This window comes from Meriones unguiculatus, chromosome X (assembly GCF_030254825.1).
Source record: "Meriones unguiculatus strain TT.TT164.6M chromosome X, Bangor_MerUng_6.1, whole genome shotgun sequence".
In the NCBI taxonomy this organism is placed as follows: Eukaryota; Metazoa; Chordata; class Mammalia; order Rodentia; family Muridae; genus Meriones; species Meriones unguiculatus.
The window spans coordinates 143,066,496-143,091,652 of NC_083369.1; the positions used below are offsets into that span (position 1 = coordinate 143,066,496).

Here is a 25,157-nt window from a genome sequence, read left to right on the forward strand (position 1 = left end):
CATCCCACAATCTTCCACCCTGTGAAGTTGGAAGTCACACGGAAATGAATTGCAAATCCAGTTCCTGTCTGACTGATCTTACAGCACTGATGAGAGGCTCGAAACAGAATGAGCATGGAAATACTTTTTGAATTCTCAAAATCAAAATTGCTAATGTTATTCCTACTGCTAGATCCTAGTTAAAAGATGTTTTACATTTTTTCCTATAAAGTCCCTAACAAACCTTTTTCTTTATCGCCTGATGATGATGCCCCCCCTTTTTTTCAATTTTCTTTTTACAATTTATTCATTATACATCCTGATTAAAGCTTCCTCTCTCAACTCCCCCCAGTCCCACCCTACTTCCCCCCCCATCCCTTTCCCCTAGTCCACTGAACGGGGGAGTTCTCCTCCTCTGCAATCTGCCCATAGCTTATCAAGTCTCATCAGCACTGCCTGGATCCTCTTCCTCTGTGGGCTGTCTAGGTCATTTCACCAGGGAGAAGTGATCAAGGAGCAGGCAAACGAGTTCGTGTCAGAGACTGTCTCTTTTCCTCTTACTAGGGCACCCACATGGAGACTGAGCTGCCTCTGGGCTACATCTGAGCAGGGGGTCTAGGTCCTCTCCATGTATGGTTCTTGGTTGATGGATGATGCCCCTTTTTAAACATCCGTTTCAGTCCGTAGGTTCCCATATTATTTGTTAGTGAGTGCTTGCCTGTTTTCCTCTTATTACACTGGGTACATAATTTAATTGCCTAATTAATGCACAGAGAGAGAGAGGGCCACCACCACCACCACTACAACCCCCCTCCCCACCCCCGGTAGAACACTAATTGAGTGTGAGTGAGACCTAAGGTTAGGTCAGGATGTAACAGAGAAAACAAGCCAGGGTCTGTCTGGATGTTCAGACTGCTATTCCCTGGACCAGACTTCAATATCACATAGTCATTGCATGAAAGATTACTGTAATAGGTGAGGTGCCTCTGTCTATCTATCAAAACTGTGGTATATGAGATTCAACTTTTCTTGATATCAGAGAAACAGCAGCCCAGTCTCTAGATGTTTCTAACACTGATTCTCTTCAGGGAAAAAAAAAATCCAGAAATTACAAACCATTTACTAGTTGAAAACTGGGAGAAGAAGAGAAAAATCCGTTGAAGTTTCCAATATAAAATGAAAGTGCTCTAGTGAAATGCTGGTAATGCCGTCTGCAGAAAAGGGCTTTGGAAAACTGCCACTGAGCAGGTTTTGAAAACTGGAGCTGCAATGCCTCCTCCAGGAGAAAGAGAACACTTGCAGGGTGAAAATCATCTCAGGTACGACAGAGGCTCTGGCAAAGCAAAGTAGGAGGTGCCTGAGAAGCAGGTCCTTAGAGATGCTTGGGAGCCTCTGGGTGAGCTCAGATTAGTCATAGATAATTAGTGCCTTTTCGTTTCAGCACACTTTCTTCCCAATCTCTACAGAAATAGGCTAAAGCTACTCGTTAGAGGGCATTTTATTTAAAACCAAAACAATCCCCAGCTTTGGAAGCAAGGGGTAGAGTGCAAGGACAGCAAAAGGAATGAAAGCTTTCTCGGCGTTTGTCTGTCTTAGGTGGCCTATCACCTGAAACACCTCGCTCTCGTATGGTTCCTCCATGTGTATTCCTCTAGGTTGGTCTGGCTCAGAGCAGGCAAGGCACCACCGTACAGCTAAGTGGACATGGAGTACAAATGTGTGCCATGCTTTGCAGAACATGGAGCATCAAGGGGCTTCCGTCGGGTGAGAAAATCTGTGGCTGGAAGCCTGTCCTCACCATCTCGTGCAATCACTATTGACTGCTCTAACCACCCCATACACTCCTTGCCGACTTAGACTGCAAAACCTTGCTTCCTCATTTCCCCTGGGAGCAAATGTCCATTCTCACATCCACACCCGATTACTCTGAGTTCTTTACATCTTTTAGTGTAGTCGTGTCGGACATAGTAGTTCATTTTTTTTCCTGGTCAAGTGTGGTTCATAGTGCTAACATGCATTTTTAGGGGAAAAGGCTAATCGACTCAGGATAAATTCTACCTAGCCTGAGGGAGGAGCAGCCCTGCTAGGCCACAGAGGAGGACATTGCAGCCAGTCCTGATGAGATCTGATAAGCTAGGGTCAGATGGAAGGGTAGGAGGACCTCCCCTATCAGTGGACTTGGGGAGGGGCAGGGAGGAGATGAGAGAGGGAGGGTGGGATTGGGAGGGAATGAGGGAGCGGGCTACAGCTGGGATACAAAGTAAATAAATTGTAATTAATATTAAAAAATTCTACCTAGCCCATGTATAAAATGGTTAAGAAATGAACATGGAGTCTGAACCAATAGATGTTATGTTCGAACACTCCACATTTTGTAAAACTGCTTGGCAAGGCTTTAGGAATAGTCTCTGGAACTAAAGGCCAGATATCTTTTGTGCTATCTGAGAGTCAGGCAAGATCTAGGTAGTAAGAGGCTTGCCAAGAATTTAGTTTCCCTTGCTGCATCACATCGGAACAGGTCTTCCATGATGTAAGGAAGTTATCACTGATCCTTCAACAGAAGTTTGACTTTCTGGCAATAGGGCATGCTTGCTTTCTGTTGTTTTCTAGCAGTCAAGAATTGTTGTGAGCTGTCTAGGTGCTACCTGCCTGGATGAAAGAGACTCTAATTTGTCGACTGCTTAATAGAAAATTCACTCAGTGGGAAGCCAATTGACCATCAAGTGCCTGGGATTAAAGCAGCTACCACCTCACCGTCTGCGTAGAGATATAAACCTGAGCATGTGGATTGAGGAGTTCACAGGCAGGGGACACTGGCAAGGGAGCACAAGTAAATCTGCAAGTCTTGGTTTGTTCCTCGTGATTCCTTCTTCTCAAATGCCACAGCATGTGTGGGAAGTTGAAACGAGCAGCGTTGTCACGACGCAGCCAAGTCTGATTAGACAGCCTGGAATTCACTTTCCTAGTTTTCTGCGTGGGTTGCACACAGCGTGAGAGGGGATGAGAGAAAGGCTTCATGGCTGGAAGACAGCTATACTTGTGAACAGCACAACCCCGCCTGACAAGTCTTCACTCATTCTGGGAGCAAAGGAGAGCTCTGAAGAGGCCTGGCTTTTCTCCACAGCAGCTCTGTGGACACGGGCCAGGGGCCACACCATGTGCCTGTGGTCAAAATCTTGTTCTACTCTGTTTCCTCTCCTTTCCCTGCACCGGCTTTCCTTCCCTTCCTTTCTCTTTCAGTCTGCTCTCTGTCTTTCAATCTTTTTCTCAGATTTTAACCATTAAGCATTCCCTTCTCCTAAGACTTTTAAGGAAAAGCAAATTCTCTGTGTGCTTATACACCATTTCACCTATTAAACTAGGAACCAGGCTACATGCTCTGATCCCCAGTATCTGATCGTTTCTGAACATGGAGGATACTTTGCAGTTACTAAATGCTGACTGGTTAAATGAATTGGTGACCATGCAAGCAAAGAAACAAACAAGCCAGCACACAAGAGTTGAGGCTCAGTACCCCTCTTGGTGGGAGGGAGCAGTTTCTGCAAGTTCTGCTTTATTCACCCAGATCTGGCCCAGAAAAGTATTCCAAAGGACTATGGCTGACTAAAATGACACTTAAAAAAAAAGGTAGTAATTCAAAGGACTGAGTGGAGAGAGGATTGCAGATGCTGCAGTGACTTCCAAGCTGGGTGTCTCTAGCCCAAGTGAATAACCATTCTTAGTATTGACTCTGACATAAATAAATAGGCCATTCTTTTGGTCAACAGAAGAGGGAAGTGAGATATGGATTTGAAACATGGGATGCTGCATCAGCCATTCCTAAGCATGGAATAATGCATGGGACTGTTCATGGTGACGAAGAAACTATAATGGCACTATTGGTTACGGATATTTGCTACTAATAATTAACATTGATTTTGAAAGATTGCAGAACTGCTGGAATAATAGGGTAAACCAGGTAGGTATAATATAAAAAAAAAAACTATACATGCTCTTTTTATTGCCATCTTGATTTCTGTAAAGTGCATTAAATACATGACTTGGAAAAAAAAGTTTGCAAGATGTGACATTAGTCTTTCAAGCAGAAAATTGGGTTTATTCTTTGCTAGCACTAATGACATTTGGGGCTGGGTAATGCTTTGTGGTAGGGGGACCATTCTGGGCATTATGGGCTGTTTAACAATATCCTGGTCTTCTTCTACAGCCTGCACACCAATGTGTTCAGACATTGTCAAACATCCCTCCAGAGACGAACTACACAGAGAGACACAGAGAAACACAGACACACACACACACACACACACACACATACACATGCATGCATGCATGCACTCACCCCTATATCCTAGGTTGTAAAGCACTAAGTAGACAAAAGCAGTCTACAATACTGAAAACAAAGCACATGCCAGTGGCCCAGATAACGTTAACATGCCAGTGTATACAGATCTACAGAATTGGATCCTGAGACAACTGTATCTATGCAGGTTGTAAACAAGCCTAGCTAGCACAGAAGCTTTGTAAGACAACAAAACAAATGAATGAAACCTTGATGTAGTTCAGAAATGCTGAAGAAAGTGTTCTTCTCCCAACAAGGTGAAGAGTAGTAAAAGGAGGGTTACAAATAAAAAGGCAGCTTCACTAGAAAGTTAAAAAAAAATACTATCTCTATCCATTTCCTTTAGAGAAATAGAATAGAACTTATGTAATTGGGTCAAAGCAGAGAACACATCAAGATTGGGGACAAAAAAAAATGCTCAGGAAACTACAGAGAAGACATTAGGAGAGGATTTTTGGGTTTGCTTTACTTTTTACACATAGTTCTATATAAATCAATAAATCAATCCTCTGTCTTCTGCAGAGGGAATAGGTTCTGAAATCATGATAAGTCAGACTATGAAAAATAAATCATGTTAGTCCTGGAGCCTGCAAAGCAACATGAAAACAACCACTCTTGTGATAAACTGTATGGTGGAAAAAGCAAGATGCAAAACTGTAAAAATGCTACGAATGATGGTATGTCAGGAAAAGAGGCTTAAAGAACAAGCTCTCATTGCATGAGTCATTGCCTAGCCCAGGCATTGTGCTTACATATACTTTTCTAGAGGCATTTCCCTAGCCTTCAAAGCTACCACATACAGGGAATGCTGTTTTCTGCCTTTTATGTACTAACAAAATGGAGATATTGAACCCTACCACATACAGGGAATGCTGTTTTCTGCCTGTTATGAACTAACAAAATGGAGATATTGAACCCAACATTGCAAAGCACCGAGACCATGCCTTTATGACCCCAAATCTCCATATTGTTAGCAACTTAGCTGTAGTGTACCCTGTATTTGCATGCAAAGGATAAGAGTAAAGAGACCAAAGTATTATACAAAGAAAAATTACCTTTTAGTTCCCAGATGTTGTTATTATTACTTCAGTAGTCTCTTGTTTTTTTGTTTGTTTGTTTGTTTGTTTGTTTGTTTTATTTTTGGTTACTTGTTCTGAGTTATAAGGCAAGGTCACACTCTTTAGCCCAAGATCCTCCTTGCTTCACCGCCTCCCAAGTGTTGATATTATAGGCATGAGCCATCGGGCTTTGTTTTTAGAGCCTATGTAATTAGATTTTAAACTTATTATTCTTTGTCATTTGACAAGAATGCTTCAGTTCACAAGTTAATTTAATATTAATCACATTTCCCAAATACATAACTATTATTGATGTGAGATCTTCTTTTTCAACCATAGATGTCTACATGGAAGCACTCTCTATAAGCTCTGATTTCATTGTACCCCACACATTTCAGTAAGCTGCAGCTTTTTCTCATTATTCTGAAAACGCTCTCTAATTTCTCTTGTGATATCTTTTTGTTGACTCATTAGTTATTTTGGAACGTATTATTGGAGTTCCACAAGTTTGAGAATGTCTACAATTTCCTCTATTATTAAATCATAATTTTAAATAATTTGATCTATTATGAATGACTTCCATCCTTATGCATTTATTAAGACTTGTTTTATGTTCAACACATAGTGCATTGTAGACAGTCTTCCTTGTGTACTAGAGAAGGATGTGCGCTCTTGACTTGTTCAGTAAAGGAGTCTAGTAGAGGGATCTATACATGCCTGTAAGTTCTATTTGATTTCAATTGTTGTTTATTTCTTCTATTTCTTGTTGCTCTTTTACTAAGAGTGCTTTGTTTTGTTTTGGCAGGGTTTTACTCTGTAGCCAAGGCTAGCGTAGAGCTCGGTTTGTAGTTCTTGCTGGCCTCAAACTCATGGCAATATCTCCTCAGTCTCCTTAAATGTTGCGATTTTAGGCATGAGCAACCATATTCATCTATTACTGCATATGATAAGTCCTCAATTTTTATTACTACTATTATTAAATGTCTATTTCTCAGTTCAATTCTGTCAGCTTTTGTTTAATGTATTTTGGGGGTCTGTTCTTAGGTGCTAAGTGTACCTCTTTTCAATTATGTGGGTACATCAGTTTGCCCTCTTGTCAGCACTCTCAAAATTAGCACTTGAATAAACAAGAGTGACAGTGATGCATACTGTTTAACATTTAAGAGTAATGAGCACCTTCTGTTCTCATTTTTGAGAGATGACAACTCTTTGGATGACTGGTTGGCAATTTATCTGGACATAAATGTTCTTTTAAAACTAAAGTAAACAAGTTGCTGGCAATTAATTTTTATTTTATATATTTTCTATACATTTACATAGTAAATACATTTTCACTAGCAAAAATGGAACTGTCTTTCTTGGTTGGTAATAACAAGTGGGCTTAATTCCACAAATTATTACTTTCATATATTACCAAAATTTATGAAGTGAATTACTAAGAATTATTAAAAGTTTGCAGTTTCAAATGAATGGAGAGGAACCCCTGCTCAAATGAAGCCCATGCAGCTCAGTCTCCATGAGGGTCCTCTAGTAAGGGGAGCAGGGGCAGTCTCTGACATGAACTCGGTTGCCTGCTCTTTGATCACCTCCCTCTCGTGTGATGGCCTTATTAGGCCACAGAGAAAGAGGATCCAGAGAGTCCTGATGAGACTTGATAAGCTAGTATCAGGTGGTATCAGATAGTAAGGGAGGAGGACCTCCTCTATCAATGGACTAGGGGAGGGGCATGGGAGGAGAAAAAGGAAGGAGGGTGGGTCTGGGAGGAGATGAGGGAGGTTGCTACAGCCAGGATACAAAGTGAATAAATTGTAATAAATAATAATAATAAAAGAAAAAAGATTTATATTTATGAATGTTTTGTCAGCATGTATATATGTTCACCATATGCATGCCCAAAGAAGAGGGCTACCTCTGGAACTGGAGTTACAGACCATTGTGAGCAGCCATGTAGATTCTGGGAACCAAATCAAGGTCCTAGGCAAGAGAAGCAAGTGCTCTTATCTAAAGAGACATTTCTCTAGCCTCTAGTCTGCATTTTTAAAATGGAATGATGTATGTAGTGATGAATGGATACACAAGAAAATGTGACATATATGCACAGTGGAATAGTATTTGTCCATAAAAAAGAGAAACTCTCTCTGATTTGAAGCAAGATAGATAGAGCGGGGGGGCTTTTATCTTAAGTGTTTTAAAGGCAAGGATACGTGATTCCTACCCATATGTGGAAGCTAAAAATATTGGTTTCATAGAAGCTAATTGTATAATAGTGGTTGGTGGAGATTAGGAAGGGTAGGAAGAAGGTCTAATAAAGAAAAGTTGGACAATAGATGCCAAAGCTCAGTTATGTTACAGTACTGGTACCGGATAATGGTTTCACGTCAGTTCCAGGGCTTTCAATTGCTGCTATCTTGCTGTTCATTTGCGTAATTGTAGAATTCTTCTTAGGTTTTAGCCCTGTTAATCATTTCTTTTCTTGTAATTGATGCATTGCTGCCACCTTAATACTTCCATTGTTCCTTTCCAATGCTTATTATCAGTGAGCTCTTTTAGCTTTGGAACAACAAGAGCTATTATAGACAAGTTGGACAGTCTTGTTTTGCTCTGCCCTAAAAGTTTATACAGTGTTGCTGTAAAGGAACTGTTTGGTCCTAACAAGCTGGCTTATTAATGAGGTCTTGCAGATCCCATATGCCCAGAGGCTATCTCTTCACACTGCCCTAAAGTTTTCCCTACCCCTGATTATCTCCTGCTCTAAAGTAACACTATTGAGCTTCTCTTTTGTCTACTTAAGTGGGTCAAAGTAGCCATCAGATATTTTCAAAGATGAAACCCTTAAATCATGACTTATCTACCCTCTGCTGTACTCTATCTTTCTACCAAGAGATAGGTATCCTGACCGCAAGGGCCAAAGTTTCTATCTGAACATCTGAGTATTGAAAAAAGAAAGTATGCCAGTTCTACAAACAAGTTATAAGTGTTCTTTACCAAACACCTGCAGTCTGACAAAAGAGTAAAGAAGGAAAGAAATGCAGAGTCTATTTAGACTCCAAACTCAAGCAATTCTTCAGGGTCCCCAGCCCTTTGGTAGGTCTGTGGGATTCCTGATAATGCAGCAACAAATAGCCCTGGGGAGATCAGAAGACACGTGATTGTTTTGCTTTTCTGCTAGTCCCGCCTGTGTATCTGGCCCTTGGACTTTCTTAAGTTAAGTGTCTTTTGGATAAAAGACACTTCAGAATGATACAGCTGAATACGATACTTTTCCTGTCCTGTCCTATGCCCCATCTTGGCTTGGAAACCCTTTACTGATGTTCCAATGTTTCTTGGTTTAGACACAACATGTGCTTTCTCTGAGTACAGATCCCCAACAACTATGGAAAATTCAGACATGGAGGCATATGCCTGAAACATCAGCATGAGTTTTGGAGAGACAGGTGGATCCCATGAGCTTACTGGCTGGCCATTCTATTCAAAATGATGATTTTTAGATCCAGTGAAGAGAATGTGTCTCAAAAAAAAGTAAATCTTGGTTATTTCATTTTCATGACAGGTAGCTATGACCCAAGATTTAGCTAATATTTATAACATATTTGCCTGCTAGCCACCGTCCTGTAATATGCTTGGTAAATGTGATGTCTCTACCTAAATAAAGACTCAATTAATTGCAACTCAAAGACAAATAAAACAAGGTGAGATATAACACAAAGAAATCAAGCTAGAATTAAACTAGAAGATTAGTCCCTGGTGGGTCTGCTCTCATGGTACCAGATGGCACTATGCAGGATGCTATAAACTAAGGTCATCCGTGATCTAACCCAGTTGTGAACTCTACAAACTAATACCAGGCAAAATAATATCCATTTTTGTAATGATGGCACAATTATTATGGGGGTAGCCAACTACTCCCTATTTGAATCTTTCTGTGTGAAGAAATCCATGCTTAATATTGTAAACCTCATCTGAAAACCACAACAGAAGTAGTCTAATATCCTTTGGGGGTGAGGTTGGGATGAGATGGCTGTGATGGGTACTTACTTGAGTTGACATAGCAATAAACCGCCTCCTAAATGTCTATGCTTATGCCCACAGGTGAAGGCTATTCTCAGCTTTAAAAAGGGAAGCTTCTTTTTACAGTGAATGACTGCACAAAATGCTGACAATAAAACTAGTCGAGTGCTAAGGTCCCCCTGAGGTTTGCCATGCCCTTAAGGATCAGGGAATACTGCAGAAAAATGGAGTGGAAAGAATGTAAGAGCTTGAAGATGGGGAGAAGGGCTGTGAAATAGAAACTCCTAAGCATGATGCTGAGCTGGCTGCCGTGAACTCACATCAACTGTGCATATCAGTACCAGGTTCACAGAGGTCAGGCTGTCTTCACAATCAGCTGCAGAGGAAGGTGATACATGGTAGGCCCTATCATATACTGCTGACCAGTCTGCGAAGGGTGACACATCAAGTTATACATCCGTGGGGGCTTACCAGGTTGTGGTTAGTTTCAAACTAGGATCACACGGAAAGCCCCGATTAAACTCTGTGGGACAACAAACAAAATCAAAACTCAGAAATAGGGGGGAAGAGATTTATAGGGAAGAAGGAGGGTTAGTTGGGCTGGCAAGGAAATGAGAGAGGATGAGGGAAGAGAGAACAAAATACATAGTACACACATATATATAATAGTGGAAAATTTAGTAGGAAAAAAGGCAGATTGGTCTGCAGGAAACTTAAGTGGGTGAAAGTATTTGCCACATAATGCAAGTTTGATGTCTAGAATTCATGTAAAGGTGGAGAGAACCAACTCCACCAAGGTGCCTTGTAAGCTACACACACCATGGCATACATATGGTTGCTCAAATTCATACACTCACAGCAAAAATGAAACAAAGTTCAAAAGCTTCACAAGTAGAGATTGATAAAGAAAAGGTACACCTTCACCTCTGATCTCTCTCTGTCTTTCATACACACACAGAGAGAGACACACACATGCACAAACATGCATATACCACACATGCACAAACACACACACAAATACATGTGTCTAGGGGCTGGAGAGATGGTTCATGTGTGAAGCACTTGCAATAGGAGCACCCACATAAAAACTGGCCACAGTGATGCTGTGCACATCTATAACCCCATCGCTGGGGAAAGGGGTGAAGACAAGTGGATCTCTGGGGATTTCTAGTCAGACAGTTTAGTCAAATTGGTTTAGTCAACCAGGTCCAGAGTGAGACCCTATCTCAGAAAAGTGAGAGAGAGAGAAAAAGAGAGAGAGAGAGAAGAAAGAAAGGAAGGAAGGAAGGAAGGAAGAAAGAAAGAAAGAAAGAAAGAAAGAAAGAAAGAAAGAAAGAAAGAAAGAAAGAAAGAAGAAAGAAAGAAAGGCCTCTGGCCTTCACATGAGCAAACACTTGTCTCCATACATATAAATGCGCTCTCTCTCTCTCTCTCTCTCTCTCTCTCTCTCTCTGTCTCTCTCTCTCTCTCTTCTCTGATCTTTTTCAGCAACAAATTCCAAAGTTTGATCAAAACCCTATTAGATTTCCTGTTAGTCTGTCAGCCCAAATAGAACTGAGCATGATAATCATCCATTAGTTTGTTCTGCTCTTTCGTAAGTAACAAGTTCATGCCAGGGTCATTCCCACTCAGGTAGCATTGTCTCATCCAGGTTCCTGAACTTTGTTCTGTAGCCATGGAATGTAACTTGTTTCATTCTTAAATCCCTTCTCTTAACGTAATTGTGCTAAAACACTGCATGTTGCCATTTTACTTTAACTCAAAACATTCTAAGAGCACAATGGTACATTCCTCCTATCCCAACACTTGAGAGGATAAGGCAGGTGGGTAGAGAGTTTGAAGCCTACCTGAACAATATAGTGAGAATATGTCTCACGAAAAGAAGAATTAAAAAAAGTGGAGAGGAGGAGGAAGGGAAATCTTTTTAACCAAACTAATTTGAAAATGAATGAAGGGACAAATGAATGAATGAACAAGCAATGAAATAAAAGCCTATTGCATGTCCCCCATACAGAGGGCACATACCCTCCTTGCTCTGGGATTGAACATCGATTTTATAAACAGCACTAACAGAATGTTTGTGAGACAGTCCGGCGGGTTGTCATGATGTTATTTATGTCATACTCATCTATATGCAATCAATATGTATGGTGTGGGGAAATGTGAGAATTGAAGCAGTGGGTGACTGATAGAATCAGTCTCCCTACTACTTATTTCAATCAGGAGGGTGATAATTGGGTACCATTAAGCTTATAAGAAGCACCGGAACCATGCCCATGCCTCTCATCCCAGCACTAGAGAGGCTGAAGTAGGAGGATCATCATCAATTTGAGGCTGGCCTAGGTTGCACAGAGTTTCAGCTCAGCTTTGGCTATAAAGTAAGACCTTGTCTTGAAAAACTGAATAGAATGCTCTTCACACAGAGGCAAGTGATAAATATTTCTGCTATCCATAAATATTGCTTAAATGGATGAAGGGATAAATGAATGGCTGAACAATCAATGAAATAAAAGCTATTGCATGTCCACCATATGGATTTTCTTCCAGACTTCTGTTTAAGGGATTGAGGAGATTGTGCATAATGGGGTTTATAATGCTGATACAGGAGAAAGAGCCATGATTTGGTCAACCTGTATTTTGTCTCTTGGCAGAATTTCTATTCCACTTAATAAGAACCAGATCTGGCCATTAGGGAGATGCAAATCAAAACAACCCTGAGATTTCACTTTACACCCATCAGAATGGCTAAGATCAAAAGCTCAAGTGACAACACATGCTGGAGAGGAGGTGGAGAAAGAGAAACCCTCCTCTATTGCTGGTGGGAATATAAACTTGTACAACCACTTTGGAAATAAATCTGGTGCTTTCTCACAAAATTAGTAATAGTGCTACCTCAAGATCTAGCTATACCACTCTTAGGCATATACCCGAAATATGCTCAACTATACAACAAGGACATTTGCTCAACCATGTTTGTAGCAATTCTATTCATGATAGCCAGAAGGTAGAAACAACCTAGATGTCCTTCGATGGAGGAATGGATACAGAAATTGTGGTACATTTACACAATGGAATACTACTCAGCTATTAAAAAAAAAAAAAAAGGAAATCATGAAATTTGCAAGCAAGTGGTGGGTACTAGAAAAGATCACCCTGAGTGAGGTAATCCAGAAGCAGAAAGACACACATGGTATATACTCACTTTTAAGTGGATATTAGCCAATTTATAATATAGGATAAACACACTAAAATCTGTACACCTAAAGAAGCTAAAAGACAAGGAAGACCCTGGGGAAGATGTTCAGTCCTCATACAGAAGGACAAACACGACACACTTTGGAAGCAGGAGACAAGAAACAGGACAGGACCTTACCACAGATGGCCTCTGAAAGACTCCACTGATCGAGGTATCAAAGCAGAGGCTGATGCTCATATCCAAACTTTGGGCAGAGGGCATGGACTTTTATGAAAGAGTGAGAAGATAGAAGAACCTGGAGGGGACAGGAGCTCCAAAAGGAGACCAACAGAGCCAAAAAAAAAAAAAAAAAAACTGAGCCCTGGGAACCCTTCAGAGACTGATACCCCAACCAAGGACAGTGAATGGGAAGGACCTAGAACCCTGGCTCAGATGAAGCCCATAGCCTCAGTATCCAAGTGGGTTCCCAAGTAAGGGGAGCAGGGGCTGTCTCTGGCATGAACTCAGTGGCCGGCTCTTTGATCACCTCCCCCTGAGGTGGATGCAGACTTGCCAGGCCACAGAGGAAGACAATGCAGCCAGTCCTGATGAGACCTGATAGGCTACGGAAAGATAGAAGGGGAGGAGGGCCTCCCCTATCAGTGGACTGGGGAAGGGGCATGGAAGGAGATGAGGGAGGGAGGGTGGGATTAGGAAGAGAAGAGGGAGGAGGCCACAGCCAGCATACAAACTGAATAAATTGTAATGAATAATAATAAAAAAAATTTAAAAATGCAAAAAAAAAATATAATAACCTGATCTGAAGACAGAGAGTTGGCTGACTCCTAACCAGGGCATCATTACTGAACAATTTAAACAAAGATGTATTTTAAGTACCTTGTGGGAGAAGTGTGCACAGTTTTCAACCTACCTTTATCCCATCTACACCCACACTTAACTGGGGGTGGGGAGGCAAGACTCTTGCTTTGTCTCACACATATTCTGGTTACCTCTTTCGTTGAGGCCTGAATGCATTCAGTGCTGCCTCCTCCCACTTCTAAATCTACACGGCTATTTGTTTGTCAGATCATTTTTCTAAAGCAATAGTTCATTGTTTTTTATGCATGTGGTGGAGAGACATGCAAGCAATGAGGCACGGCTCCCACACCTTACCTCAACCTTCCCTAACTAGGAGAATGACCAGAAAAAAAACCAATGGGCAAACAGCCTTGCTAGTTATCCAAGCAGTTATGGAATAAGATGAACCTGAAGGTGTAGTTTCCCCCACCGAAAAAAAAAAAATCACAAAATGTTGCCTAAATTGAATGTCCCTGGAAGAGACTCCTCCTGTGAAAAGCTCCCTTTTGAAAATGGTGTTTTTCTGATAGACTGGTTTTCCACTCACTCACCTTTTCCCCCTTTGAACTACTGTTCAGTTTTGGGGACATATTTAAGTTCACTTTTAACATTTTGGATCTCCGACAGGTTGACAACAGGTCCTGGGAGTTTCTTAGCTCCAGGAATTGGATTCTTCTCTTCCTGTGAGGTGGAAGGAGCCTCCTGAAAAGAAAGGGGGAAATTTCAACTCACCAAAACCAAACATATTTCATCTCTCTGGTTCATGATATACAGCGGGAAAAATAAATATCAAAGGAAGAAAGTCAAGAGTGTGATTCCAGCATAGTGACTTTCTCTTGTGTTGTTGTTCAGAGAGCCTTAGAGTTTCAAGAAAATTCCCTGAAGTTTGTATAGGAATGTAAAATAATGCTGTAAGAAAAAAGTTCTTTCCCTATGACTTAGTATACATTAGACAACAGTTCAGTGTCTAGTAACTAATAAATAATGACAACAGTTAAATTGAATTGTTTCCCACAAGAGCATCTTCTAAAAGTGACTTGAATTTAGTATTATACCATTATCAGATATCCAATGACAGAAATCTGTAAATTGCCAGTGCACAGATAGCCCTAATTAGTCCAGGAGTTTTCAAAAATTTGTTCAGAGTGTAGTGGCTGTCAGCCTTTTGTTGTATGGTGCCTTTGGGAAACATAAACAAACTCAGAACATAAAGAAAACATCTTTGAATATGGGCTTTGAATATGGGAGAAAATGACAGCGCAGGCCAATCTTTGTCTGATGCTTTGAGTAGTTTAAATTTCCCATTATTAAAGAGTATCTGTTTTAGGGAGGAGCCCAGAGCTTTTTCTTCTTGTGTGTGGCTCCTCCAGTGCCTGATGACAAAGGTTCGAAAGAATATGTGATGATATTTTTGTTTGACTAATCAATCCCATAATCAACCCATACCTTTCTATGCATGTCCCAAGCACACATAGAAAAAGACTATTAACCACCAAGCTCAGTTTCTGTGTTACTACAGAAGAAAATTGTGTGCTACTCCATTCTTCTACCTGCCCGAATAAAGGTATGGGGAGACCTTTGATCACCCTGGCAGCCAGAGTATCATGTCTTGGATCACATTATTTCAGGGGTAACTGAGTGATTGTCCTAACTCCTTGTCACTAAAATTCATTCATCGCCATGCTGACATCACTTTTACCATACATGTTGGTAAACAATGACTGAATGTACCATTCCTAAGGTGGGTCCACACCTGAGAGACAGGGACTCCTCATAAGAGAAATTTAGGCTGCAGAACTGGGCTTAAAGTCACACTGGGGAAGGTTCCATGAGGTGCTGAGAAGAAGGTAAATTCTTTTGTGTTTGGGTGTAAAGTTCTGTAAATGTCTGTTAGGTCCATTTGATTCATGACCTCTGTTAGAGACATTGTTTCTTTGTTTAATTTCTGTTTTGCTGACCTGTCCTTTGTTGAGAGTGGGGTGTTGAAGTCTCCCACTATTAGTGTGTGGGGATCTATGTGTGGTTTAAGATTTATCAATGTTTCTTTTTACAAATGTGGATGCCCTTGCATTTGGGGCATAGATGTTCAGGATTGTGATGTCTTCCGGGTGGAATTTTCCCTTGATGAGTATGAAGTATCCTTCTCTATCTCTTTTGATTAATTTTGGTTGAAAGTCTATTTTATCAGATATTAGAATGGCTACTCCTGCTTGCTTCTTGGGCCCGTTTGCTTGGAAAGCCGTCTTCCAACCCTTTACCCTCAGGTAATGTCTATCTTTGTGACTTAGGTGTGTTTCTTATATGTAACAGATTGCTGGGTTTTGTTTACGCATCCATTCTGTTAGTCTGTGTCTTTTTATTGGAGAGTTGAGTCCATTGATGTTGAGAGACATTAATTACCAGTGGCTGTTAGATCCTTTGATTTTGATGTTGGCTCTGGTCATAAGGTTGTGTGCTTGGTTGCTTTTTGTTTTACTGGAGTGAGGTTAATTATTTCCTGTGTTTTCTTGAAAGTAGCTAGTTTTCTTGGGTTGTATTTTCCCTTCTAGTGTATTCTGTAATGCTGGATTTGTGTGTAGGTATTGCTGAAATTTGTTTTTGTCATTGAATATCTTGTTTTTTCTGTCTATGAAGACTGAGAGTTTTGCTGCATATAGTAGCCTGGGCTGACATCTGTGTTCTCTTAGGGTCTGCATGATGTACATCTAGTGGGACCTGGAAAGGATCATCCTGAGTGAGCTGTACCAAAAGCAGAAAGACACACATGGTATATACTCACTCATATAGACATGTAACATAGGATAAACCTACTAAAATCTGTACATCTAAAGAAACTAATTGAGAGGACCCTGACTAAAATACTCAATCCCCATCCCGAAAGGCAAAGAGGATAGACATCTGAAGAAGAAGAAAACAGGAAACAAGTTAGGAACCTGCCACAGAGGCCTCTGAAAGGCTCTGCCCTGCAGACTATCAAAGCAGATGCTGAGACTTATGGCCAACTGTTGGGCAGAGTGCATAGAATCTTATGAAAGAAGTGGGAAATAGGAAGATCTGGAAAGGACAGGAACTCCACAAGGAGAGCAACAGAACCAGAAAATTTGAATACAGGGGTCTTCCCAGAGACTCATACTCCAACCAAGGACCATTCATGGAGGTAACCTAGAACCTCCATGTTGTTCGGGATGGGGATTGAGCATTTTAGTCAGGGTCCTCTCAATTAGTTTCTTTAGATGTACAGATTTTAGTAGGTTTATCCTATGTTACATGTCTATATGAGTGAGTATATACCATGTGAGTATATACCCCTGCACAGATGTAGCCCATGGCAGTTCAGTGTCCAAGTGGGTTCCATAGTAATGGGAAGAGGGACTGCCTCTGACATAATCTGATTGGCCTGCTCTTTGATCACCTCCCCCTGAGGGGGGAGCAGCCTTACCAGGCCACAGAAGATGACAATGCAGCCACTCCTGATGAGATCTGATAGACTAAGATCAGAAGGAAGGAGAGGAGGACCTCCCTTATCAGCGGACTTGGGGAGGGGCATGCATGAAGAAGGGGGAGGGAGGGTGGGACTGGCAGGGGAGGAGAGAGGGGCTTATGGGGGGATACAAAGTGAATAAAGTGTAATTAATAAAATTAAATTAAAAAAAAAGAAAAATAAGTCACACTGAGGCCTGTGTTTCTTCCACCAAGCCCTTCACTCTTCCTTCCCTGCATCTGGGTCTCAACAACTCTCTTGTAGCCCTCACCCATATTTCTTACAAGTGTTTCCCCCAGTAAATAAATTGCATGCTAATCTGTTCTGCTATCTGCACATTAAATATCTGTTTCTTAGAGTGCTCGAACTAGCATAGTCCCCAGGGCAACACTGCCATAACTTCATCTGCTTAACCAAGAATTGGACAAACCAATGTGTGCCTGTGGTGTGGTATGGGGTGTGTGTGTGTGTGCACACATGTGTGTGCATGCGTACATGTGTGTATGTGTGTGTGTGTGTGTCAGGTATAAGAAACTGCACATCTGCCTCCTGTGAAGGACAGGATTAGAGCCAGTGCTGTTAGTCCAGGTCTGGTGGCTGCCTGTGTCTCATTCTCAAATCCGTTAGCACTTATAGGAAGAATGTGTTCAAGTTTCCCCAAACTCTGATAAATCAGTAGGTGGGTATGTCCCTTACAGAAATGTGTTTAAGCTGTTTATTGGGGAGAATGGGTAGACATAAAAGACTGAGGGGTTAATCCTCTTGTAAGGGCTAATGGGACTTCCTGTAGTTATTTTCTGTGAAGCTGGTACAGTGCTGATTAAATAGCTAATGTGTCACCCACACTAAACAATAAAGAATTCGCTGTGAATGCTGTAAATCCCTGGAAGATATTGTTTCCTTACGTTCATGTACAGAGCCATAGGCTTGGCTTCTTCTCTCCATGTGAACACATGCATCATTTGTAAGCATAGATGGAGAAAAGGTCATTAGAACTGTAAAACACCCACCAGGTATTCCAGAATGTTCTTTGCTGGGCTTTTCAGGAAGGAATTTTTTAACAAGGCAATAAAGTGTTGCTCCTTTTTAAATATGTGTAGCAGTGAAATGAAAAAAAAATGTTTCATCACTTATAAATGCTCCCACGGTCGGAGGTGGGTAGATCTTAATAAAGAGGCATGGAGAGAAAAAAAAAATGTTTCCAGATTCTTCTGCTAAGTTCCCAGTGAATCACCTTCACTGCTGGCACATTTAACACGCACAGCCAATGTCTGCACTTATGTGTCTGGGGCAGATGAACATACACAGATTAATAATAGTAATGCTTAATGCTAGATGTCTTCCCATCAAGTTATTAAGACCTAAATGGACTGCTTTCTTTTCTTTTCTTTTTTAAAATCAAGATAAGGCTTGGCATTTGATTTAGTAAGATGATATAGGATGGGGATTGCCACTATAGTTAATAATTTGATAGTACGGTATTATTCAGGAAGCAAAAAGGATTTTTACAATGAAGTTCTACCATCTTTTAAAAACGTAACAGAAATAAGATTCGACTGCTTCTATGAATTTGTCATTGTAAGAATTTACAGTAAACTAAAGCACGAAGAAAGGCTGCTACTTAAATAGTGGAGGATAGCCCTTTTCACAAGTATCTGATTTCAGCAGGGAAATGGAGGGTATTTCTTCACTGTGTACAGAAAGAGAGCATGGAAAACTTAGCAATCACTGTAGCACTCCCTGTTTCAGAAACACCGCTGTGAAGGGGCACGCCTGCCTCAGGAATCCCAGAAGACCTGTAAAACTCTGCAGTATGGTGAAGCATTTCCAAGCTGCGTCATCTTTCTGCCCTTCTTTACTATCAGATATCCCCAGGCTCTCCGACATGAGGTAATCGAATTTGACCTACTTATTCTTCATGTTCAAAAACTGAAGAAGACTCATTGCTAGCAGCAAATACTTCAGTTGCTAGCGGGTCTAAGGTACATGCACCAAGTCGTTTAATTCTCACACCAACTCTACACATCTGCTTTTATCCCTGCCTCATCATTGAGACTAATGTATGAAAAAGCTAAAAAAAAAAAAAAAAATGACCAAAGCCTCACAACTAAGAAATGACTGGACTGGAATTAAATAATAATATGTTTGCATCTTATGACAGGACAAGATGAAAAGGAAATATTTAACAGAAAGTCCCAATGCACTATTATGTAGCATAATAAGAATGATATTTTGGTTGAAAGGAAGAATTGGAGGCTTAGAAATGGCTCCTCAGTACCCTCAGATCACTTCAAGCAAGCAGCTGCTTTTCTTACACAAAAGGATTTGGATAAAAGATCCCTGTACCAGGATCATGTTTATTTCTAACAAGCCATGTACAGAGGATGCAGTCCCTGTCTGTAGGTAGAACAAAGAGCTGGTCAGAAGCCACAGGTATACAAGAGACAGTCAGTGTTCACGGAGATTATCAGACAGCCAATGACTCAGGCTGTTTGTCTGATAGGACACATCCATTTGTTCACCTCTTAGAGGATGTCATGTTCAAAATATTGTCTGAGTTTACCTGGGGAACTAACTGACTAGAACAGAGGTGAGATACTCTGGTTACTGATGGTGTATTACACAAAACAAACTATACTACAATTCTGTTAACATGAGGCTTGGATATGAATACTAAATCTATGAATGAAAGCAATTCTTAGTTTGCAAACACAGATAACAGTAGTGAATATGGAAATTACTCTGAATTCATATTCTATTTCCCCATTCAAACTATGCCACAGAAGGTAGCTAGGGCCTCAAGCCAAGCCACAAAAATCCTATTTAATGCACCCTTGTAGCCAAGACAAGCTACCCAACTACTCCCTTTGTGATGTTTCTCTGGGAAATTTATTCTGGGGCCCAAGCCAGAGTTTGAGTCATGAGGTCACTTCCTCCATTGAACCCACAAGCCCTAAGAACCCATTGAACCCTTACACAATCTGCTTGTATTGTGTAAGGAAGAGCCTTAGCTCTCTGCTCTACCCAATGAACCCCAAGAACAAGGAGTGGCACAATACGTGGCACATCTCTAGGATCTTGGGATCTTTGTAGTTATCTTCTTCTCTCTACCCTATGAGGAATATCAATTGGTCATTTAAATACATGAGTGGTTAGAACGTACGTGGTCACAAAGCAAGTGACATTTGTCCTTGGTAATTTTATACAGTGTCTCCAAACCATCATACTAGGGGTAATAAAAGAGTGAAAGGAAAGAGCTTTCCTATCCTCCAAAGGAAGGTACTCTTGTTGTACAGCAATGAGCCCAAGGCTGCCTGCTCCACAAAGGGAAATGGGGAAGTGAACCTCCCCACCCCCAGCTGTTATGTCAGCCAATCTGATGAGAAAGCAGGACCAAGCTGCCTTCTGACTAGCTGTAGTAGTAGGGTCAGACACCGCTTAAGAGGAAGGTGGTAGAGAAAAAAAATACAATGGAAAATAAATGGAGGTGAGGGCAGAGTCCCATGGCCATCCCTTCTAAACTTTCCATGTCTCTTTCTTACAACCAGCAGAGTATGAGGCCTAGAGTCTTTAGTGTAAATCAGATAATTAGATAAATTTATGAAGAACTACTTATTTATCAAACACCTAACAGAATATACCATGTCCACTATTCCACTTATTCCTTCCTCGTGGCAGCCCTCTGAGGGATAGGGAAGATCCAGCTTGACTACCACAAACTCATATACTTGTCTAAAGTCCCAGACAGACTACCCATGATCATAAGCTCACAGGAAGGCAAAGTTAGAAGCACCAGAACTTAAGATAATATAACCAGCCCAGCCGGGCATGGTCTCGCACACCTTTAATCCTAGCACTCAGGGAGGCAGAAGCAGGTGGATCTCTGTGAGTCCGAGACCAGCATGATATACAGAGCAAGTCCAGGACACCAAGGCTACACAGAGAAACCCTGTATCAATAATAATAATAATAATAATAATAATAATAATAATAATATAACCAAAAGACAGGGAAGGGCCAGATCTCTTCTATTTGGATGTTCAAAATTTGTACTGCTCAAATGTAAGTTAGTAACTGAAATTTCAAAATTTGGTGATACTACTCAAATACTCCACTTCCTCCTCTCAATATACATATAATGATTGGGGGCTAAAGCCGAGGACCTAAGATCATGACAAGGAAACTGCAGAGATGAAAAGTTAGATCCAGGACCAACGTCATCTTAGGAAACTTTGTAGTGGGCCAAATATAAAAGCCATAAAAATCATTTCCTTTTAAAATGTCTAATCTTGTGTTAATGAAGTGATCTAAAATCTTCATCCCATCCTTCTCATAATCAGTCTTCAGATTTTAGCAGCAAATTCGCATGCAAGTAAATACATAAACACCTGAGGAGGACACTTGTTCCTGTTTGTTGCAATTATTAGTTTTTTGTCTCTATTTTAGGAATATATTTGAATTGGGCAGGGAATAAAGATTAGAGAGAAAAATGCAGGGAGGGAGACTAGATCGACTCCATTGGAAAACCTTCTTCCCAAAGGAAGATCAAGATGATTGTTTGTTTGAATCTGAAAGTAATTTAATGCGCTTACTTAGCTCTAATTGAAGTTAATCTTCCACCAGAAGCCCTAGCGCACACAGCCTGGCTGCTCAGTTTCATCATAGAGCACGGGTGAAAACTTAACAAACCAGTGACTAGCCCAACCACCTGTGCACAAAATCAATTGACAACTGGAAGTCAAGCTTGGCGTCTTCAAGTGACTCTGCCAAATACTTAACACTGGCTGGGCATAGAAAGGAAGCACAGAATTTCCCTGCTAACTGAGAAACCTTGCCTCTGGAGGACTCTGGAAGAAACAGGCCCTGTTGGTCTCTGTTAGCTATCTTCCTCACCTCCTCCTTTTCAGGAGTATTCTCTTTCCTTCTGGGAGGCTGCCCAGCTCCTGGACGAAGGGCTCCCATCGGAATATTGATATTTGCCTGAAAGAGAAAACAAGAGAAATTTAGCTTAAGAATAGGAAGAAACTGCATGACATTTGAAGACAGCAATCACCGTGAGGAAAATGCTTCTGAAAAGTACATCTTCAAACCTTTTTATCTAAGGAAAATTGCTGTAACAATAGCACAAAATATGCAAAGGAAAATTTCACTTCCACTTATTATACAATCCTGGTATTCATCCTTAGGTCTGCGAAGTCATTTTACAATTCCTAATCAGATGGAAGAATTTTTGAAGACAGTTTGTTCTGGCTGTTGCCCCCCTGTAGTGCACATCATTTTCTCCTTTCAGTGACAAGGAAGGAACACATAATGATAAGAAAGGAGGAAAGAGCATCTACAGAAGCCATTCCACACTTAGTTCTCTGTCAGTTTCCTTGATATGTACAATGATGAGGGTACTTTTCCATTTCCTAAGTTACCACCCCCTTCCAGTAAAATCCTATCAAGGTCTCAGCATCACCTCAGGTCTCTGAGTTGACCTTCTTTTATCTTCTTCCCACCAAGCGCATGTGAGGGACAGTAAGGGAAAAGAAAAGTGCTATAAAATCAAGTTCCTTTTTTAATCAGAATTTGATCAAAATTAGCTGAAATATTAATGTCCTTCAGGGGCAAGCATGAAATACCTTCTTGTAAATATGAAATACTTCTAACACTAAAATATGTAAGAATATGTTGACACAGTAATTTGAAATTGAGAAGATGATGTGTAAATTTAAATTTCACTCATATTTTGACAGACATCAAAAGGTGAAAATGTTTACTACATACCAAAAAATGTCTTTAAACAAAAGCATAGCTCAAATAAACTGTGCGTTAAACGGTTTTAAAACCTAGAACACATTTCCCACTGAAGATAAAATGTTGACCTGTAAGTAATTAGATATAGGGGCTTGAAAAGTTGAAATCTCATTTTGATACGAGTGAAAATTATTTCTAAGCAAAAGGAACAAAACATTTTGTTAACTTGTGATACAGAGTGGATGATTTGGGGACCAGACCAAATGAAATGAAGAAGTTTGGTAGGGTCCATTTGGAGCCACCTGTTATATGCACTACTGCCAGGATAATGATTAGCCCGTAACAAAGGAAATAGCCAGTGTCAGTGTTCATACAGCATGCATGGCAGGTCTGCATTTTGCCTCCAAGGAAAGCGGACTTGGAAACTCTCCTTCATGCTAGAATAATACCGATCCCACAGATAGGAAACAGATTTCAAAGTGTTTGTGGCAAATAGCAAGAGTGGGTACATCATTTTGATACCGAGAAGTATTTTCCAACAGCATGTATCGTGGGAGACACAGAAAATAGAGGGAAAGATAGATCTTATGTTCTGGCAAATATGAAGCAATATTTCATGAATCTTCTAAGATCCTGATTTTACTATGTCTCCCAGGCTGGCCTCAAACTCCTATTCTCAAGTGATCCTTCTGTGTCAGCTTCCCCAACAACTGGAATTTCAGGAAAATCATTTCTCCAGGTCAGCTCTTATAATCTTAATTAGAATAATTTGTTATTCTTTATCTCTTAGGAGGATGTAAAATAATGCTATTTCCTAGGGATGTGTCTCAGTACCCACTTAGGATGCATGAGGCTTGAAATGATGTGAACAGACTCAGAGAGGATGATCTGAATTGGACCAATAGACTATTTCCTCCACTAAAATTCTGATGAAAAAAGAAGATCCATGTAATGACTATTTGGGAGAAGACTAATTAAAAGTTCAGTTAGAGCGAAGTACACTGGCACACACCTGAATCCCAACACTTTGGTGACTGAAATTAAAAAAAAAAAAAAAAAAAAAAAGATTGTAAGTCTGGGCTACAGAGCAATATCATGACTTCCTCTCTCTTGAAAAAAATTATTTAGAACATGCCATCCAAACCATTTATTTTGAATATTAGGAAGTACCTTCCTTGTGGTGAATTTGGGTTAAACCGCTGTTTCTGAAAGATTTGGTTATTAAGTTGTTTAATCATTTATATGCTTTATAATGAAATGTAGTTTTCAGTAAGGAAACATGCAAAGGTGATCCTTTTTGTTTTTTCAAGGCAGGGTTTCTCTGTGTAGCCTTGTATATCCTGGACTCACTTTGTAGGCCAGGCTGGCCTCTAACTCACAAAAATCATCCTGCCTTTTCCTCCCTGAGTGCTGGCAATAAAGGTCCCACAGTGCCTAGCTGGTGATCCCTAATAACATACCAGTTCATGTTCTGGGATGACAACATTTTCTTATCTGGACATTATATTTTTATTTAATTTTATTTATATATTTATTTATTACAATTTATTCACTTTGTATCCCCTCTGCAGCCCCTCCCTTCTCTCTTCCTAGTCCCACCTATCTTCCCTCATCTCCCCTATGCCTTTTTCCTAGCCTTTCCATAGGTGGTTTTATAAGAGTGAAGCAGAACTGGTACTTGTTATATATCCTTTCTAATTGAAAAAATGACAGCTGTTCTGTGTATCATCATCCCCAATTGTAGTACGGATAATGGGCTACTTCATGATTTTTAAATCTCTTAACCGTGGAACCCTTTCTTCAAGTAAAGTATTGCCAGGACATCTAAAATACAAAATAGTATTTATCAGAGAAACTTCTCTTTGCTACAGAAAAAGACCATTACAAAAAATCACAACTAGTCAGAATACAGAGAACAGCTGAGCACAGAGCATCTAGCTTCTATGGATACATATACAAAACAACTCCTGCACCTCAGGCTCAGTCAACGTCACAGAATACAGAACAGAAAGACTGTGAGAGCTAGAGGACCAGACAATCCATTGTGACACTCTGTCTCCTAGAAATGACCAAGGAGCTTCAGCCATGATACCACACCATATGGCTGCCTAGACAAGACCTGGACAAGGACAACACCAATACACACACTAATGTTGAAGGGAGGAATCTTATATGGCTATATAGACAATAGCGATTAAAGAAAAAGAGGCAGGGATTTGAGAGAAAGCAAGGGTTGGAGAGAGCAAAGAAGAGCGATTATGTAATTATGCTTAAATTAAAAAAAGAAACACATATTGCCTTAAAAGAAAAATGCGAAAGAGGTAGGGTTCCCAGCCTTCCCTTTATAGCACTCAGTCTGGTTAATACTATCATTCTGGTAAACAGATTAAACCTCAAAGAGTTTAAAGTTTATGATCAAGGTCACATAAACAGTACAACAAAGGCCACATTTCCAAATCAAACTTTTAGAATTAACCTTTTCACTCTACCAATCCAATCTCCAAGTGTTCTTTTCCCTTGGCT

The 25,157-nt window shown here is 40.5% G+C and overlaps 1 protein-coding gene across 1 annotated transcript in view; it reads right to left on the reverse strand.

Moving 5' to 3' along the window:
• The window catches only part of Smpx (small muscle protein X-linked), a 54,919-nt gene that overhangs the window by 16,434 nt on the left and 13,328 nt on the right, over positions 1-25,157 (reverse strand). Inside the window, exons 3-4 of the mRNA XM_060374540.1 lie at positions 21,789-21,875; positions 13,966-14,116 (exon numbers count right to left, since the gene is read on the reverse strand). Of these exons, the coding sequence (XP_060230523.1) occupies positions 13,982-14,116; positions 21,789-21,875 (222 nt within the window). The 3' untranslated portion in view covers positions 13,966-13,981. The remainder of the gene's footprint in view (positions 1-13,965; positions 14,117-21,788; positions 21,876-25,157) is intronic.